The sequence below is a fragment of the Nelumbo nucifera genome, chromosome 7, assembly GCF_055504915.1.
Source record: "Nelumbo nucifera cultivar China Antique chromosome 7, China Antique-T2T, whole genome shotgun sequence".
NCBI lineage: Eukaryota > Viridiplantae > Streptophyta > Magnoliopsida > Proteales > Nelumbonaceae > Nelumbo > Nelumbo nucifera.
In genome coordinates this window covers 19,588,299-19,608,747 of record NC_142655.1, presented here as the reverse complement: position 1 = coordinate 19,608,747, position 20,449 = coordinate 19,588,299, and the positions used below count along the sequence as shown (strand labels likewise).

At 38.3% G+C, this 20,449-nt stretch overlaps 1 protein-coding gene across 1 annotated transcript in view; it reads right to left on the bottom strand.

Annotated features, from left to right (window-relative positions):
* MED8 (mediator subunit 8) overlaps positions 1 to 20,449 on the bottom strand; it is a 44,957-nt gene that overhangs the window by 14,238 nt on the left and 10,270 nt on the right. Inside the window, exons 2-7 of the mRNA XM_010246144.3 lie at positions 19,662 to 19,786; positions 13,555 to 13,679; positions 13,293 to 13,476; positions 8,605 to 8,712; positions 8,439 to 8,506; positions 1,106 to 1,411 (exon numbers count right to left, since the gene is read on the bottom strand). Of these exons, the coding sequence (XP_010244446.1) occupies positions 1,106 to 1,411; positions 8,439 to 8,506; positions 8,605 to 8,712; positions 13,293 to 13,476; positions 13,555 to 13,679; positions 19,662 to 19,786 (916 nt within the window). The remainder of the gene's footprint in view (positions 1 to 1,105; positions 1,412 to 8,438; positions 8,507 to 8,604; positions 8,713 to 13,292; positions 13,477 to 13,554; positions 13,680 to 19,661; positions 19,787 to 20,449) is intronic.

Sequence of the window (20,449 nt, the reverse complement as noted above, 5' to 3'; positions counted from 1 at the left end):
TCTTGACATATTGCCATTAGTACTGATTATATCCTCTCTGTTCACAACCCATTGTTTTTCTTTTATTTTTTATTTAGTAAGTAATATTATTTTAAGTGGAAATAGAAGCATAATTCTAGAAGTACTTCTATTTGGCTCTAACAAAATATTTAGCAAGTAATATCAATGACCTCTCTTGGACAAGATGTAGCACCCAAATCCCCTGGATCTATAGGCATTAGGGAGATTGAGAGCATTGCAAGGGAGTTGAACCTTTAAATGGGTGAGAAGAACAGAAAATGGGATGGCAGATACTCTAGCTAAACAAGAGGCTGTGAGACATTAAATGTTTTGGGCAAAGCTGTAAAGTTGTGATTGGGGGGAAGAACCTTCCCACCCTGTTGTAATCTTCTTATTTGGCTCTAATAAATAATTCTACCTTTTGATCAAAAAATAATTCTAGAAGTATTCTTAAGGACAATACTGCCTATAAATTGACACTGTCTAAGAAACAGCAAAGTTCTCCCTTTAATCATACTTCTCTCATAACAAAATTAACAAAGTGTTTTACTTAAGCAATCAACTAATCTAAGGAAGAATAGTTTTGAAAAAAAATGCCTATAAAATGACACCTATTGTTTTTTATCACTTAAGATTATTTTGATGTAACAAAATGTTATAAAATGTAAAGAGAGATCACTTGTACTTAAGAAAGGCTCATGGAGGTTTTAAAATTTTGCAAAACCTAGGATGGTTTCAGAAATTTATCCGAAGTTTTGGGTAGAGAAGTGCATTACTCTGAGAACTGAGGTTGAGAAATAAAAATCAAGGTCAGAACTGCGGGAATAAGGAATTCTAATCAAGATGCATGCTCCATAACATACAATAACTTTGATGAGGCACCACAAAAGCAAAGAAATAACTGGTATAGCACCATCTTGCAAGAAAGAGCATCAAGGTACCCAATATTCCAGGTGACACTTATAGTGTCACACATCAGGCAAAACAATCAGCATAAAGAATTAATACATCTAAAACATAGTTGAATCACGTTACATTGAGTGTATTATTGTCAGTTTGATATATGCATTGCAATCCAAATATTTTCCCTAATACTAAATAGTACCTGCCCTAAGCCTGATGCAGAAGATTGTCTAAACTGTTGTTGAGCGAGAAGCTGCTGCTGATGTGGGGATAGCTGTGAGATCAGCTTCTGCCTCTGTTGTTGCTGTTGTTGTTGTTGCTGTTGCTGTTGTTGTTGTTGCTGCTGCTGTGTTTGTTGTTGAGGAGAAGGTGTATTCATTATATTTGCTCCAGATCTTGGTGAATTGGCATATGACAGCGGTGATGCAGATGTAGCATCAAAGGAAGTGGCTCCAGCTGTACCAGATGGAGATGGAACTGACCTCCCTATAAGCTGTGCTCCAGTGCCCTGTTGAGAATTTTTGGCTATAAATAATTAAGGGAAAAGAGGAGCTAAAAGTATGGTGCATCTGTTATTCATAAAACTTCTTATAGAAACCACTAGCACCAAGGAGAAAAGAATTCCAATAGAACAAGTAAGGATCTGTTTGAAGCTACTTTTCCTTTAGGTCTTGCTTGTTTTCCAGGATTTATCAGGGATAGGTTGATCAAAGGGGTAAATTGACATCTTACCCACATTCATTTTCCGCTATACTGGGCCCCACGCTACCCAAGGGTATCAGTTACCCGATACCCTCCTTACCCACTTGCTGATTGAAGTTGGGAACAAGAAGATGCACATATTATGACCTGGTTTGGAATAGTATGGAACCTAAGATTTGTGTGAATTTTTATGTTCTTAGATACAGCCAAGAAGATTTTGGAAGAAGTTGCACTCTAGGCAAGACAATACTACTAGAGTGTATCAGCTTTATCAGGAGTACTTCAATCTGTAGCGGGGTAATCAAAGTCTTGAGGAATACTATGCTAGCATGAGGAATCTTCGTAATGAGTTGAATGTGTACCATCCCCTCACTTCTGATGTTAAGATTCAGCAACAACAGAGAGAGCAACTCAATGTAACCAGATTTTTAGTAGGGCTGAAACTTGAATATGAACCAGTGAGAGCATAGATACTAGGTAGGTCTGCTCTTCCCTCTCTAGAAGAGGTGTTTGCCCGTCTTCGAAGGATCTCTGTTGGACCTACAAAGAACTCTAATATCTCTTGATAGGTCTGCCTTTGCAGTGATGAGAGGGAGGAGGTCATGGAATCAGAGGTGGAGCTCGAGGAGTTCAGCCCGGTCGTGGTGGTAGTGGTGGACCCTTGTATAGTCATGGTGGTGGATCCGTGTATAGTCGTGGTGGTGGACATATTGGAGGCCGAGATTCAAGAGGAGCTCGTGGCAGAGGACATAGTAATGGCCCGAGGAGGTGTACACATTGTGGTTATGGAAAGACACTATCAATTTTTGTTATGATTTACATGGCCCACCTTCAATTTGGGCAAATCATGCAGTGGCTAGATATGATAGTTTAAGATAGGATATTCAGCAAACTGATTAGATGCCTTCTACATCTATGGATGCCTCTGGAAAGGAGATGATGAGTGTCCCACGTGATGAGTATGAGCGTTTATCTAGGCCACATCTCAACGGAATACAACTACCCTAGCACATTCAGGTATGGCTTGTCTAGCATCCAAACCCTCCCAATGGATTATCAACTCTGGAGTTTTCGATTATATGATTGGGACTCCAAGTGTGTTTTCCTCTCTTTCTCAGTGCTCCACATCATACTTTGTTACCCTTGCTAATGGTTCCACATCTTCCATATGTGGTGTTGATAATATTGACATAGATTCTTTATCCCCGTCCTCAGTTTTGTATGTTCCCAAATTTCCTTTTAATCTCATGTGTATTAGTAAGTTGACCAAGTCTCTTAATTGATCCATCACCTTTTACACTTATTCATGTGTTTTTTATCACAAGACGGGGATGAAGATTGGTGGAAGGCATGAAGCTAGTGGACTGTATTATCTTGATGGTGGTGGTGGTTCATCAACGGCTCTTCAAACATCTCTTTCTCCTTTTCAGTGGCATTGTAGACTTGGTCATCCATTGCTTAAAGCACTTAAGTTACTTGTTCCATCCTTGAGTTGTCTTTCTGTTTTGGATTGTGAGTCATGTCAGTTAGGGAAACATCATCATGTTCCCTTTAGTCCTAAGGTTGATAATTGTATATCGAGTCCTTTACTCATTTTTCTATAATTCAGTCAAACATTTGGGGTCCAAATAAAAATAGTGTCATACAATGGTTATAAATACTTAGCAATTTTTGTTGATGATTATTCAAGGATGATGGGCTTTATCTTATGAAGTAAAGGAGTGAATTGTTTTCCATTTTCAAAAAATTTTATGCTGAAACCCGCAATCAATTTGGTGTACACATTAAGATTCTTCGTTCTAAAAATGGTTCAAAATACTTTTATACACCATTTCAGGAGTATTTGGAACAACATGGCATTATCCATCAGACCTCATGTACCCACACCCCACAGCAAAATGGGGTGGCTGAGAGAAAGAACTACCATCTTTTGGAAACTACTTGGTCCCTTTTGCACCATATGAATGTACCAAAACGTTTTTGGAGTGATGTTGTGCTTACATCTTGCTTCCTTATTAACCAGATGCCCACACCCATCCTTGAAGGTCATTCTCCTTTCACCATTTTGTTTCCTACCTTGTCTCTGTATTCTCTTACTGCCTGGGTTTTTGGGTGTGTGCTTTGTCCATAATCTTGGGCCTAAAATGGACAAATTAGATACATGACCCACTAAGTGTATCTTCCTTGGCTATTCCCGGACCAAGAAAGGGTATAAGTGTTATAACCCCAATTCCAAACGTTCATTTGTGTGTCCTAATGTTACTTTCTTCGAGTATGTTCCATTTTTTTTTTCTGGGTCAGGTGATGTTTCTTCTTCTCAACCTCCTCTTCTAATTCCCGTTGAGGACCCCATTCTTCTTGTTCCAGTTGTGACTAAGTCTTCGCCTCCAATGCAGCTTCCTATTGAACGGTCACCCATCTACCAAGTGTATACACATCGACATGTACCAACTCCCTCCTCTAGCTTCTTCACCGTTGACAGATCCAGTAGTTCCAACGCCAGCCCCGCCCCCTGTTTCGAACCTTGATCTTCCTATTGCCTTGCAAAAAGGTAAATGCAGTTGCACACTTCATCCTATTTCAAATCATGTTTCTATATCTCACCTTTTCTACTTTCCATCGCCAGTTTGTTTCTATGTTGTCTTTTATTTCTACTCCTACGGATGTTTAGAAAGCCCTTGCCTCTCCAGGGTGGCGCCATGGAATGGAAGAAGAACTCTCAGCTTTGGCTCAACCATACGTGGGAGCTCACCACGTTCCCTCCTTCTAAGCATGTTGTAGGTTGTAAGTGGGTTTACACTGTTAAGTATTTACTTGATGGTAGTGTAGAGTGGTTGAAAGCTTGACCGGTTGCCAAAGGTTATTCCCAAATGTATGGTATTGACTACACCGAGACCTCTCTTGTTGCTAAAATTGGTTCAGTTCATGTCTTGATATCTCTAGCTGCTATGTATGATTGGCTCTATTTCAACTTGGCATCAAGAATACCTTTTTACATGGTGATCTCCTTGAGAAAGCCATTTATGAACTTAAATAGTCCCCTCATGCATGATTTGGTAGATTCAGTGAAGTGGTAAAGAAGTTTGGCAGGAAACCATGTTAAGTTGATCACTCAGTATTTAACTATGATTCAAGTGCTGGAAAGATTTTACCGATGGTATATGTAGATGACATTGTTATTACTGGTAGTGACAAGTTGGGGATTGATAGGCTAAAGACCTTTCTGCAGGATCACTTCTAAACAAAAGACCTTGGTAAATTGAAATATTTCTTGGGGATAGAAGTAGCAAGGTCTAAGCAAGGTATTAATCTATGTCAAAGGAAGTATGTCCTTGAATTATTGAAGGAGACAGGATTGTAAGGTGCCAAACCAGTTGAAACACCCATGGAACCAAATACCAAGTTGAGTAGTGGTGCAGGTTAGGTAAGTTAAACTACCTAACCATTACTCGGCCAGATATTTCATTGCATTTAGTGTGGTGAGTCAGTTTATGCAGAATCCTCGGGTTCCACATTGGGATGTAGTTCTAAGGATTGTACGGTATTTGAAGGGAGCTCTTGGTCGTGGGTCGTTATACAAGAGTGGAGGAAGTCTTGAAATAGAGGGATACATTGATGTTGATTGGGCCGATTCTGTATCTAACAGAAGGTCCTCTTATCCAATTACACCATTTATCCCTAAATCCACGTCTTCTTGACATCTCCAGCAGGAAACTCCAATCCACTAAGTCATAGGCTTTCTCCAAGTCCAGTTTGCAAACAAATCATTTCCTTCCCAATCTCCTTATCTCTTCCACACTCTCGTTTGCAATAAGGATCTGATCTGTAATTTGTCTATCCTGTATAAAGGCTCCTTGTGCTTGGCTAACGAGAGAGGGGAGAACTGCTTTGATCCTTCTAGAGAGCACTTTTGTCAGAATCTTATAGATGCTTGTCACTAAGCTAATTGGCCGAAAATTTTTGGGGTGTCTGGCATCATTCTTTTTGGAAATTAAGGCTATAAAGGTGGCATTGATTCCAAGACTCACAAAATGTTTATCCTCAAATTCTCTAAATACTCCAATTAAGTCTTCTTTGACTATGTCCCAACAGTCCTGATAAAATGCCATCGTAAATCCGTCAGGACCCGGTGCCTTAGCCCTATCCATAGAAAAAACAGCTTGTTTAATTTCCTCTTCCTCAATCATTCTTTCCAACCATCCCTTATCTGTTTGGTTCAAAGTTGGCCAATTCTCCTCCCCTACTATTAACTGATTCTCTAAGGGTCTTTGAAAGATGGATTTGAAGTGATCCACAATCCTACTGGCAATCTCCTCTTGAGAGGTTATCTCCACACCATCAACCTCAATCTTTAGTATCAAATTTTTCCTCCTTCTCCCATTAGCCAAAGCATGAAAGAATTTGGTATTCCCATCCCCTTCCTTGATCCACTTATGTCTGGATTTTTGTCTCCAAGAGATCTCCTCCCTCAACAAAGTCTCCTCTAACTCCTTTTTCAATTTCCTCCTCATTTCTCTGTCTTGCTCATCCATCATCCCTTGGGATTCTTTTGCATCTAACTCCTCAATCTGAACCAATAATCTAGTTTTTACCTCCTCCACTCTTCCAAATTGATCCTTATTCCATTCTTTTATTTTGCCTCTCAACCTTTTTAATTTTTTGTGGAATCTAACCCCATCCCATTTCACTTCTCTCATCTCTTCACTCCACCATTCCTTAGCCTTAGGCAAGAAGTCCGAGTGTGTCAGCCACATATTTTCAAACTTGAATGGTCTAGGTCCATTACCAAGAGGTTCTTGTCCTACTTCTATAGGGTAGTGATCAGAGGTTATCCTAGATAGAGCCTTAGCCACCAAACCTCTCTAGTGGCTCTCCCAACCCTCATTAAATAGGAATCTATCAAGCTTTGAGCAGGTTGGGTTTTCTTGGAAGTTGGACCAAGTGTAGGTAGCCTGTAGTAAAGGAAGCTCTCGTAGCTCACAGGAATTTATGAAGATCTGCATTAAGAGCCTCCTAATTCGATTAGGAGTGGTTATCCTTAAGGCTAAGAAAAAAGAGGAGATCGAAATCTGCTTCAGATCACTCTACTCTTGTTGCCCCAGAAACCCTAGTTCATTCTCCACCTTGTAGCTAATCTTGATCAGTCTTGATTTCTGATTTTTTGCAAGAAAACATCAGAAAATTTCATGCTCACCTCCCTTGTTCGATCCAAGGTGTTGGATCACAGTTTTGCTAAAACCTGTGTTGTTGAACCGGCTTCAATTCAAGTTGTGCCATCTTCAGTGGAAGCTGGTTTTGGTATTCTCTTTGGGCATGAACTACCACTTTGGGAGCTACACTTGTGGATTCCGTATCAGGTATTTCTCTCCCTTTCTGTTGGTTTCAAATCTGGTCCAATTTCGGTGCAAGAACAATCCTAGAAAAAGCAATTTTTCTAAAACTGGGAATACGATTCCCGGAAGGGTAAAAAGAAAATTTTTGAAATTTCGCCCAGCCATCTGGCATGGTTCGGCCATCCATATGATGGATTTCACCTTCCTTCAGTTATTAACCATGGTTGGTCCCCACCAACTCACAACTTCATTAAGCTGAACTTTGATGGAAGTAGTGCAAGCAACCCAAGTCCCTCAGGTATTGGTGGTTCTTCAGGAACAAGATGGGCAACATCATTGGTCTATTCTTAGGGCCAATTGATGTTGGGGATTCATTGAGGGATGAGATGTTGGGTTTGATGGAAGGAGTACAAAGAGCAAAGGAGATGAACATCAACAAGTTGATTATTGAAGGATATTCAAAATTGGTGGTGGGTTAGCTACAAAAGGAAGAAGCCGGATTATTGAGTTATAGTAATGAAAGGAAGAAAGTTAAATGGTTGATACGAAGCATGGATGTGAGATTTAATTGGGTCAAAAGAACAGCTAATGGCTTTGCCAATGTCTTGGCAAAACAAGGGGTGGGAAGAAATCAGTTATTTTGGGCTCAATTGTAACTTCTTCATTAAATTTGGGCAGAGTTAAGAGATTTTATCTCTCCCTCTTTGTATTCTATTTTCTGGTTTAATGAAATCTGTAGTTATTGATCAAAAAAATTACTTTTGCTATCAACACAGATTTTGGAAACTGGTAAAAAGTAAATAGGTAAGATAAGATGGATTTGATTAGGTTAATTCCGCATCTTAAACAGATAGTTCCTTCCCAAGTGGTAAGCTTCTTACTTTCTTAGTTACCCTTCCCACCACTGGATTTCAAAAGCACCATCATGATCTTTCATAAATGTGAAGAAAATCAGGGTACTCATGCTCATTTATTCCACAGTGAACACAATGAAGATAGCCCTAGATTTTAACATGAGAATCAAATAGGCAGTTAGACCCAATAAAATCGAAGGTAAAATCAACAAACAGAACCTTTTACATCAAAAGTCCACTCATAACTTCAAAATGGAAGCCAACTATGTTCACCATTGTGGAGTGTGGACTAATGAAAATGGACAATGACGTTCTTACTTTATATATAACTAGAGCAGGTTTCTGGAATGGAACACTTTTTGTAACATCAATTATGGATAACAAAAAAGTCAATATCAGAAAAAGGGAGGATAAAAAGAACTGACTGCTGAGAAAAATGCATCTGTATGGTAGGAACAGAAACATTAAAATCCACTTACACAGAAACCAGAAGCAGATGAGCTAAAAGAGGATTAGTAATTAAGTGTATAAACCATGGCATAGAACCAGTACATTGAATTTTTTTCATCTATGCTAAAACAACCACACACATTCCTATGCTAAAACAACCACACACATTAGATTCAAGTCATATCAACACTCTAACCTGTGGTACAGCTCCCTGAATGCCAACAGTGTTCGATGACAAGGGGGGCGTGTTCTTTTGATACATTCCTGCAAAAGAAATGCACACCACAAAAGCAACAAAGTTACACTAGAATTATAGAAAATATTCAGAAATTTGTAACAACAGGAAGATAGAAACTGCTTACCAGAAGCATCAGCGAAACCCTGTGTACCATCTCCAGCAGTAAGCACATCTACAAGATGTAAGGGAAGGGCAGAAGAAATGTGCCTCTGATCTCCAGGTATTCGTAATCCTGAATGTGTAAGATCCTTTAAGATTAGTAATACGGTTATCAATCAGAAAAAATATTACTATGCACTTTGCATTTTGTGACAATGTTTAGCCCTTCAAGCAGTAGAAGTGACTTCTATTGGAACTGAATTATTTGAACTCAGTTCCATTGCTTTCAAGGTTTGTAAAGTTGTTTAGAGGGAAATGGTTAAACCATAGGCCTCAATAAGTTGAGGTCTATACAAGGTTGAAAAGGGAGGTTTGGCTTTGATGGTGAAAAGTGGAGGCATTAAAGAAAGGGTGGTAAAGGAGGAGAGAACTCATAAAATGGTGAAAACTTTTCATTGAAGAGAACTAGGGCAGAAGCTGAGTAAGAAGGAAGAAATGATTGGTTGCAGGTGAGAGATAGCTGGAGTAGTTACATTCTTTGATCTTTTTGTTGCTTCTTCATCTTGTTAGTTTGCCTTAGGTTGTTTATTTCATTTTCTCTGGATGGGCTTGTATTATGCATACAAGAACATATAGGGACTATTTTGCAAATTGGCTTGTATAGTTGGTTGGATTTAGGTTTAGGTATAAATGTCTAATCACCCCATTAGTTCCACTCTCAGTGAGTCTCCTTGTATAGTTGGTTTGTCCATGGTTGTTTATTTCATTTTCTTTTGGAAGCGAAAGATTCTCATGCAGCTAGCTAGGACTGAATCTGGGACAAGGACAGCCTCCATAGCACAAAAAGTATGATCATATGATCTCTGCCACTCCACAATGACTGAATAAGTGCCACACATCTTTACATCTTTTTTACATGAAAAACAAACTTGCCATGTAAAAACATCTAAACTTTAGGAGATAAATTGTCAAAAAACTATCGAATTCCACTCTTTAGAGAGATTTCATTTCCTCATACTCCTTCGACTTGAAACTGCTCCACCCAAAAGGGCCATTACCGAACATTGTTCACAGCCATCCAGGGTCTTGGGAGGGGTGGACTAGATACAAACCAAACCTTGCATTTTTTTTTGTTTTTTTGCAAAAAGTGGCCACTCAAGACTAAAACCCCTTTTTAACTATAACTGAAACTTTCATTAATTAAAGTGATAAAGAAAGAGTACAATACAAATGGAGATAAAAACGGCTAATCTCCAAAATTGAAAATCTTTACAATTGATCTGAAAACAACTGATTTCTCCCAGCCCCTTGTTTTGCCAAGTAGCCAGCCATGCTGTTAGCTGCCCTTTGGACCGACTGGAATCTCACATCCATATCCCTAGAAAGTCTTTTAATTTTCTTTAGTTAATTATGATACTTCCAAGGCCATTCTGTTTACTTTGTAGCCAATTGATCACCAATTGAGAATCACCTTCTACAACTAGCCTGTGCAGACCCAATTCCTTTGCTTTGACTACCCCTTCCACAACTGCAATTAATTCTGCCCTCAAGGAATCCCCATCACCAACCAGACCCAAGAAAAGTGCCACCACATGACCAAGATCATTCCTACAGCATAGTTGTCAAGGCGACGCTTAGGAGACAAGGCACCCTTGGGGTCTCGCCTCACCTAATCGCCAAGCAGTTTTCTATAGTGTATTATAACAAACTTTTATAGTCCTACTTTTTTGAGGTTATAATTATAAAATAGACATTTTTAAACTAAAATACTCATTTTGTGTGTGTGTGTGTATATACTAATTTCTTTTTGTTATTTTCTAATTTGTTAAGGTTTAATCAACACTAACATTGCTAAATGCTGTATTGAACCCTCAAAGACTTCAAAACCTGAACTAATAAGTAAGAAAGAACATAAAATGTTGTCCAATCAACACATTTTCTTCTTTTTCTTTACTAATTTTGTGTTTTTATACTTCTTTTCCTATAACAGAAATAGGGGTTCAGCCCCTACATTTTTTTAATTTTCTTTTCTTTCTTCTTTTTCTTCCCATGAATATGTTGGAATATGTTGATTTTCTATACTTAAAAATGAAATTTATACTTTTCTTATGAAAATTATGGATATTTATTAAGAAAATATGATTATGGAACCTTGGGAAGTACCCCAGGATACACCCCCCCTGCTGCCATCAAAATTCAATTTTGTGAATCCCTCAGTCAGTGGTTTCCAGGACACACCACTTCTAGGTTTCACTGCTGAAGAGCTAGCCGCCCCCAACCACTTTCTAAGTAGGTCTTCCACCAAAAAGTCTGAGAACAACTCTAGAGGCTTCAGCCAGTGAATGACTCTGATGGTTATGACTTATGCATTCTATTAAGACATCCTTACTTCTCTCTTTCTCAAGAAATATTCTTGCATTTCTCTCCTCCCAAATAGTCCAAGTTACAGCAGCTCTAAGGCTTCTCTGTATGATTCTATGCCTCCTTTTCAAACAGACAAATGAATTGGAAGCAATGGACACTTGAAATGTTGGAACTTGGAAGGAAGAACCCACCTACTCAAACCCATTTTCAAACACTTGTCACCTAAGATTTTACCATTGCACCAAGCAACACCTTTGAAACTGCTCCACCTGATTTCTAATAATTACATCATAAAACAACTTTTAACAGTAAACCACCTATCTAGGCATTGATTCCACCATCTAGGACCCAATGAATAATGGATATTTGTTGGCTACAGCATACTAAGAAGATTAATGTATTCCTCCAATTCTATATCAAACAAAGGTATTCTAGAAATTGGACACCATACAACATGCTTACCTCATATTTCTAGACATTGACTAGCCATAATGGTCTTGTAGAACGGTGGGAATGAGTGGAGAGCATCCACAGAATTGGCAAAGTGCACTCAAGGAATGGAATCAAGGAGTATCCCGATGAAACCAGTGACTCCAATAATATGTGGGATGTTCCAAAATTTGAACCCTGGTCACCCAGGTTGCAATAGAGCAACCCAGTAGATAGATAGATAGATAGTTTTGCCATCAAGAGAGAAAGGACAACTGAATTCATAAACTCCAAGAATTGCAAAAAAAATCAATTTCATATAAACTTCATTCTTTCATTAATTTCAATAAAAGAACATAATCATTTATAGGGACAAGAAACCCTGATCTTACATGCCACTAAAGTTACCTAATAAAAATAAATAAATAGTAGAAAATATCTTCTAGCGTATTCTTATTCTTCTGGTACCTCTTCTGATACTAAGATTGGGCTCAAATAGACTAAATTAAGAGGCATATTGGCCTTAAATGAGGGAAATGGCTCCAAAAGTGAGAGCTTAGGGACCAAGAGAAATGGCTGGGTCTATTCATTTGGTTTGGGCTTGGAATGAAGAGATTGGGAAAGAAAGGTTGGGTTTGCAAACTTGGATTAGGAAAAGCATAATGTTGGGAGTTTTTGGATTGGATAAGAGTAATTTTGGTAAGAGATGGAGGTGGGTTAACAGTTGTGTGGGATCTGTGAACTATTCACTTTTAGTTAGTGCAACTCCAAAGGAGTTATTCCCCAATGTTGTAACAAGAATATGAATCTCAGGGAGGGTTAAGAGATTTTACCCCTCCCTCATTTCTATTGTACTTTCTGCTTTTTACTTTTAATAAAATTTCTGTTAATTATCCCAAAAGAAAAGATTTATTCCTACTAGGTGAGAAATTAGACAAGGTGACATACTTTCTCCTTTTCAATTTATCCTATTAGCAGATGTGCCAAGCCACCTCATATCCAAAGCAAATTCTAGGAGTCTCCTTAGAAGTTTTAGGGTGTGGAGAGAACAAGTTAGAGCTTCCCATCTACAGTTTGCTATTGACATTATTGTTCTTTGTGAAAACTCTAGTGATGGTGCAATGGGGAACCTCGAGAAATTGTAATATGGAGTGGAAAAAAACAACCCAAACATCCAACAAGTTTGGAAGAAGGGAACCAATACAATAGAAGAGCCAAAGGCTGACAAAACTTGTACTCTGTTATTCAAAACAGAGATACAGCTTCAATCCCATAACTGGCATCCCCCAAGCCAACTCCTCTCTATTCATCCAAGCCCTTTCTAAAGAATCAGCAAGGTTTTTGGTATAATACACAGCTTACTTGTATTTATTGTTTTTTTATCAACATACTTGTATTTATTCTTTCTCATTTTCTTTCTAGAAGTTTAAGAATTTTGATGTACTTCCGTTTTTCTCATAATGGAGTGCATCACATATGACTTCGCTTAGCTCCTAGAAGTCCATGCCATCTCAAGTGTTTCTCACTGTTAACTTCATGTACTAAAGTATAAATTTTGGGAATAATGGAAATCAAAGAACTGATAAAATCCTCCTCATGACAGCAGGTATAGCAACTCAATGATTAACAGCAGAATAAAACCAATTACTAAACAGCACACGACTTTGACCAGGCTCAGTTGTAAGTGTTATCTTGTTGTGTTGTGAGAGGCTGCATCTTGCACCTCTCCAAGGGATGCATGTGATGCTTGGTTATTCCAGATCTTAATAAAACCATTAACTAATCAAAAAATACAGCACATGATTTTGACTTGAATCTTCTTGTAATGACAAAGAAAACAAAACACTAAAGGCTGACTTGATATGAAGATGAAAATATTGATTGAGTAGGAACTAAATGAACGAACAGTGAGAGAAACACCTTCACCATAATTTACAGCAGCACGAAGTAAAGACTCTTGCTCTTGAATTTTTGCAGCTTGAACTTTGTCTAAAGTTGGAACAATTGTGGGCCCTTGACGAGTGCCCAGACCATAGGCTTTGCGAGTATCAGCAATGACCTTTTCAGCACTTTCACAGGCTGCTCCAATCATGTCAATTCTCTTCTGTAAAATAGAAGAAAGAACATGGCTGAGATAAACAAAGAAAAAGAAACTTGGGGTTTTAACATGACTTCAAAACACCTTTAGCGTTTCAATTTGTGTGGGTATTGGAAGGTTTTGCATCCCATGTAGTAATTGCTCTCTCTTGGAGTTGTCCTCTGCTTCCATCTCAGGCAATAGCTTTGATGACAACATCACGGGAAGAACTGTAACCAAAATATTCCATTATAAAAAACTTGTAAGAATCTGTATTTAATGAATGTATTTTTGTTACCTATAAAAAACTAGTAAGATGTTACTAAAAACACTACATGTAATTGACAAAAACAGAATTAGGAACTTCCTAGCAAACCTAAGAAAATCACTTTCACATGACAAAATAAACAATAAATGAGGAACTATAACATAGATGGTCTGAGCGATTTATAAAAAGAATCTGGGAAAGGTCAATCACACCCTCAGGCATTTGTACACAATAAAAAAAATGAATAAATAGTCCTAAATTATGTAGAAGAATGAGAATTTGTGTGTCAATGGAAGAATTGCACTCAACAACACCACAACCATAATTACAGTGTTCAAAGCCCCAACCTTGAGCTTAGAAATTAGTACAATTTGACAGTTTATTCATCTTTTTGTACTTCATTCTTATTTGTTTACTAATATCGGCATATATGTATTAATCCACACAAAACAAGTGAAAAAATAACAGAAAAAAAAAAACAAATCCTACATCAATGGGAGAGGAAATCAATCCGTGATTGGGAAACAAATCAGAAAAGGATACAACCCTTAAACATAGTTGTCAACGTGACGCCTAGCAAGAAGGCACCCATGGAGAGTTTATATACTAGTTTCTTTTTACTATTTTCCAATTTTTTTGGGTTCAATCAAGATACATGTTGGTTCATGCTGTCTTGAACCCTCAAAGACTTAAACCTGAACCAATAAGAAAGGAAGAACTTAAAAATTGGTCCAATCAAAATATTCTTCTTTCACCTTTTCTTTTCTTCTTTTCTATGACAAAAACTGGGGCTCAGCCCCTATATTTCTGGAGCTTCATTTCTTTCTTCTTTTTCTTCTCATGAATATCTTCATTTTCTAGTGAAATATGGTTGCTAGGAACCTACGCTAGGATTCATGGTTTGTGTTAAAAAAAGGCGTAGGTACCTCCTATCGCCTAGCCTCGCTTTGGCACCTAGAAAACCATGCCCTTGAAGCACTGGCCTCTCTCACTCTCTCTCAACCATAAATTCGACAGTGTTTTAAAAGCACAAGGAGTGATTTGCACCCAAGGTGCAAGGCGCAAGGTGAGGCGCACGCCTTTTTTGAAGCAAGGGGCAAAAACACAAAAACAAATGCCAAAAAATATTAAACATAATATTAATAAAAAATATAAACTTAAGTTTCAAAACAAATGTTTTGAAAAACCTATTATCTAAAATTAAAATACATAAACATAACATGTAAAGCATATTAGAATGAAAATTTAAAAATAAAATCAAACATATAACACATTTTCAAGCATTTATCCCACAATCTCTTTTTTTTCCTCAATTGCATTACTTCAAGAAGCTAATGTGATGTAAACCATATTGCTTTCCTAATTCTACAAGCCGCCTTTGTACCAAGCCCCTCAAGGCAAGCCCAAACAAGTCCATGTTAGGGCTTAAATAAGAAGACACAACCATCCCAAAATTACAAATAGACCACTTTTACTTTCATAAATACAGAAAAGTCCCCATATCTTTAACAATATTACAAAAACACCTCTATAACCCCCAATATCCTCCCTCAAAGAAAACTGAAGAATATAATCCTATCTTCCACACCCTCCCTCAAACTCAAGATGGGAAACCAATCTTGAATTTTCCAAGTTGAATGTTGAAGCAGACTCCTTGAAAGGAAGCATTTTGGAGGAAGATTGGGGGAGCGGTGCAGGATGTGGATGAAGGGTTGCTTAAGCTCAGTGCAGTACACAATCATGATTAATGGTGTGGCTAAAGATTACTTTCCAATGAAAAGAGGTTTGAACAAGGGGATCCCCTTTCTCCCTTCCTTTTCACTTTAATTGTTGATGTTCTAAGTAAGATGATCTTGGAGGCTGACTAGAGCAACCTATTTAGAGGATGGAGGATAGGAAGACCTGAGGTGACAGCCACACATTTGCGGATTGCAAATGGCATCATGTTATTCTATGAGGGAGGTAATCAAGAGAACATAAGAAGTCTGTGAGAGCTCATTAATTCCTTTGAATCGGTCTCCAAACTGAAGACAAATTGGGGAAAGAGTTGTATAGCAGGGATTAACACGGAAGATGAAAGTATGAGAGAGCTAGTTGAGATTCTGGGGTGTGAAGTTAAACAATGGCCATTGGAGCATTTAGGTCTACCATTGGGAGGGAATCCAAGGTCAGAAGTTTTTTGGAAGCCAATGGTGGAAAGGTTTATAAAGAAGTTGGCCCTGTGGAAGAGGAATTACTTATCTATAGGTGTGAGAATAACCCTGACTAGAGCAACCTTAGCAAAACCTACCAATCTACTTACTGTCCACCTTTAGAATTCTAGCTAGGGTGGAGATAAGGAACTCTAAAAACATACAGCTAATGAACTAAATGAGGGAGAAACCAGTATTATGGTGAAGGTGGAACATTGGGTGAAGTCACTGAATTTATTCTCAGACTTTACCCATGATGATATATAGGGAGTGGGGCACAGTTGCAGCCTCATCATTTCAAGAATCTGGGACCCACCTGAGAATGGCTTCCTTAAACTTAACTTTGATGGCAGCAGCTTTGGTAATTCAGGTCCTTCTGGAATAGGAGGGTTAATAAGGGATCAAAATGGGGTAATATTGGGCTTGTTTTCAGGGCTGCTTGAGGTAGGGGATTCAACAACAGGTCTTTCCTTTTAAGGAAATTTGGTTCAGGCCAATTCCCCCAAAGGTTATGGCCTTCTGCTGGGAAGTGTACTATGGGAAAGTAAACACTTCAGAAAGCCTGCAAAAGAGAAGACCCTTCCTTTGTATTTCTCCCAACTGGTGTTAGCCTCTATAGAGCTCACGGGAGGACTGTTACCATCTATTCATTTCCTGTCCACTCTCTACAGAATTGTGGGTTTGGCTTCTCTCTTTGTTTGGGTGTAGTTGGAGCTTGCTAGCAGAAGTACAGTTGATCTTTGAACAATCTACCTTCAGCTGGCCTACAAAAGGAGGAAGATCAATGTAGAGATGTGCTAGAACAGCCTTGATTTGGACAATATGCAAAGAAAGGAATGATAGAATATTTCAAGAGAAGGAAAGAAATAACCAGAAATTAAAAGGATGTGTATTGACCAAGGCAAAACAATGGTTGAAGACTTTGGACCTGTTCCATCAGTTCTCCTTTAATGACTTTTGGAGAACTGGTTGGCAATAGCGAGGTGATCTTCCATCAAGAACAGGGTAGTCCCAAGGTGGTGTCCTCCGGCTGAAGGCTTACTGAAACTGAAACTTCGATGGTAGCAGCTTGGGCAATCCAGGGCCATCTGGAATGGGGGGGTGAGGAACGAGCTTGGAGAGGTTGTTCTATTGTAGTCGGGTCCTTTAGGACTTGGTGACTCTGTTAGGGCAGAAAAGCTAGCTGCTGTACAAGGGGTGCAGTTTGCAAACCAAATGGGGGTACAGCAACTAATTATTGAGGGGGACTCAAAGGTGGCGGTGGGCTGGTTAAGGAAACCTGATGAGACTGGTGCTATAAGAATGAAGTTAAGAAGATTAAATGGCTAACAAGGAATATGTCAGTGTCTATAAAGTGGGTGGGAAGATATCTGGCCTGAGTAAGAAAGGGAAGCTGGTCTGGAAAACAATTCCTGCAGTCATCCTAGTTTCTCTGTGGTCTGAAAGGAATAGCCAAGTGTTCTATAACAAAGCCATAGCTCCTGAAGATCTGTTAAAGATTGCAGTCAACAGACTTGCTTCCTGGTTATCTGTTGTTTCAGATTTTAAAAACCAGAATGTGTTCCTGCTTCTTGAATCTCACTCTATTTGGGTTCTGTAAGTTGTTTGTCTTCCCAGTGTTTTCTACTGGGTTGCTGTTGTAACTCTTTCCTCTTTATCAATAAAATTTTTACCTTACCTTTTCAAAAAAAAAGTGGGTGGTAAGATCAGCAAATGCTTTGGCTGATGTGTTAGCCAAGCAAAGGGAAAATAGGGAAGAATTGTTTTGGGCTCAGATGTGATTCCAGTAATCTTTTCCTAATTTCTTTGTATTATGTCAGGAAAGGCTGCAGCTTGCGCCTCCCTAAGGGATCTTGTATGAGATTGTAATCCTGAATCAGTTTCTGTTTTAATAAAATTCCATTATTGTTCATCAAAAAAAAAAACAACAGCTGAATTGAAGGCAGTGATTATTGATCAAAAAAAGAGAATTGAAGGCAGTGATTTTGGGGGTACAAAAGGCCAAGGAATTAGGTATGAATAAGTTGATAGTTGAAGGAGATTCAAAAGTAACTGTAAGCTGGCTGAAACAAAATGAAAAGACTCCATGGAGCTTCAGGAATGAAATCAAAAAGTTTAGGAGACTTTCAAGGGATATACAATTGGTTTTTCAATGGACCCCAAGGTCAGCCAACAGTCTAACAGATCACTTAGCAAAGCAAGGGGTTAGCAGAGAGCAGTGTTTTTTGGGCTAAGTTTTAAAGTTCAAAAGATAAAGTTTTTTTCTGTTCTTTCTGCTTTTTGTTAAGTTTGTTTGGAGGGTAGCCAAGGCTACCTAAAAGTTGTAATGTTCCTCTCTTAATTAAAATTTTTCTGTTGTGGATAAAAAAAATGAAGGAGAAACCAGTTTGGTAGTCTTGGGGCTATTGCTGTAATCTTTCAGAAGTTTTTTAGTCAATAATAGTTTTCCTAATTACACTGATTTTTTTTCCTAATGGCTTAAGAGTTATGTTAGTGAGTCAAAATTATATTACTAAGCTAGAATTTTAGTCATAAAGCAAGCAGAATTTCCCTTCTTCCTAGTATTAAGTTAATTAGGATCTGTCTTACGCCAAAGTCCTCTTCACTTACCACTATTCCTAATTAGTTCTCGGTGGTACTTTTTTTCTTTTTTATCAATAACATCAACTTCATTAAATTAAGAGAATAGAGGGAAAAGAATACAAATGGAGATAAAATAACTTAGCTCCCCAAAATTAAAAACTAGCCCAAAAAACAGCCTCCCTATTCACTCCTTGCTTGGCCAACCCATCCGCAAATGAGTTGGCACTCCTCTTCACCCAGCTGTACTGAATCTCAATGTCCCTACCCAGCCATAAGAACTGTTTTTTCTCATTGTTAAAGTTCCACAAACCACTGTCCTCTGTCTTCAACCAATTAACCACCACCTTTGAGTCACCTTCCAGAATCAAACGGCTAATATTTAGATCTTTTGCTCTTCGAATTCCTTCAAGCGCTGCAAGGATCTCAGCCCTAAGAGAGTCACCTTCTCCAATAGGGCCAGAGAATAAAGCAATAACAATCCCTTCCTCATTCCTGAAGACTCCTCCAATCCCAGAGGGCCCTAGATTCCTTACACTGCTGCCATCAAAATTCAGCTTTATAAAGCCCGAGGGGGGAGGGGACCAGGACGGACAAAGAGTCCTCTTGCATCTAGCAGTGAAAGCAATCTCTTTCCAGTTTCTTAGTAAGTCATCCATAGGACTTGCGTTCTCGGTGGTACTTCTTGGTTTTTAAGTAGGAAAACTAGGGAAAAGTCTTACCAACCATCCCCTCTTTGCCTACAAACATATGTAAAGCCCTCTCTTTTTAACATCAAATAATAAAATGTGAGTTTTCTACTTCAAATGTCAGAGTAATTCTAATTTTCATGATGGTTGTAAATCCTTCCGGAAGCCATTAGGTGTTGATTCCTAGGTTATCTTCTTTCCCTATTTGCAGGTCCATTTTGCATCAGTTTGTTAATAAAGTTATTAATCCTGCATCACAGTCTAACCCCTTGCCACAAAGGATGAGTATCTGATTCAACCAAAATACCTGAATAAGGCAAACATGGTAAAATATTATCAAATCCATATCATTAGATCATCTATGATGAACCTTCCCATTTCTCTCTGCTGCTACAGTGCTTGGATCTCCATTAGTGTAGTTCATGTGAAGAAAGATTCAGGTGATTATGTGTCATTATAGTGAGAAGGATGCGAAAAACATACTTGTTGCATTCTCTGCATTTATATTCTTTGGATGTACAACAAATGCCTTGGACACTTTCTTTATATCTTCAACAATGTTGTAAAGTTCAAGATTGACCATAGAAAATTGACCCAGAATATCTTGCCTGATGCACAAAACAAGATACATATTTAAACAAAGTTTTCTTCCAACAATAAAAGCGCATTGAATCTTCAAATTACACTGAATCAGGTAACAATACAAGTAATCTACTGGATATTCAACAAAACCATCCATATGTTCTTAGTCATCTGCAATCCAACAAAATAATACTCATTGACCTACACAGATGTATAGAAACCTCTCCACTTAGTTGATTGTGTGATCCTTGCTACACAACTTTCAGTAATGTAATGCGCTTCTTTTGGTATTTACTAATAAAATGAGAATAAATGGAGAATGTGTTCTGTGAGTTTTTATAACTTTGCAAAATTCAATTACAAACTAGCTTGGGCATTGAAGTTTATTCAAGTGAGAAAAAGCATATGTCATGTGAGATCAAATCTTATTTCTAGGACCAAGGATTGATAAAGAAAAAGGATGCAATAGGATCAGTTGAATTTTGAAATGGAGGTTCATCTCCATGGAAGGGTTATATGAAACTGATGCACACTGCATTCCCCCTATCAGATGAGTGGTCAACTTAAGAAGGTAGTTTTCGAATTGTGGAGATAACAAACATTGGAAAATGATGAAACCATTTGAATTCCTGGACAGATGTTTGATTGGAAGGTATTCAGGAATGAACCAACAAGAAGACTTTGTTGCG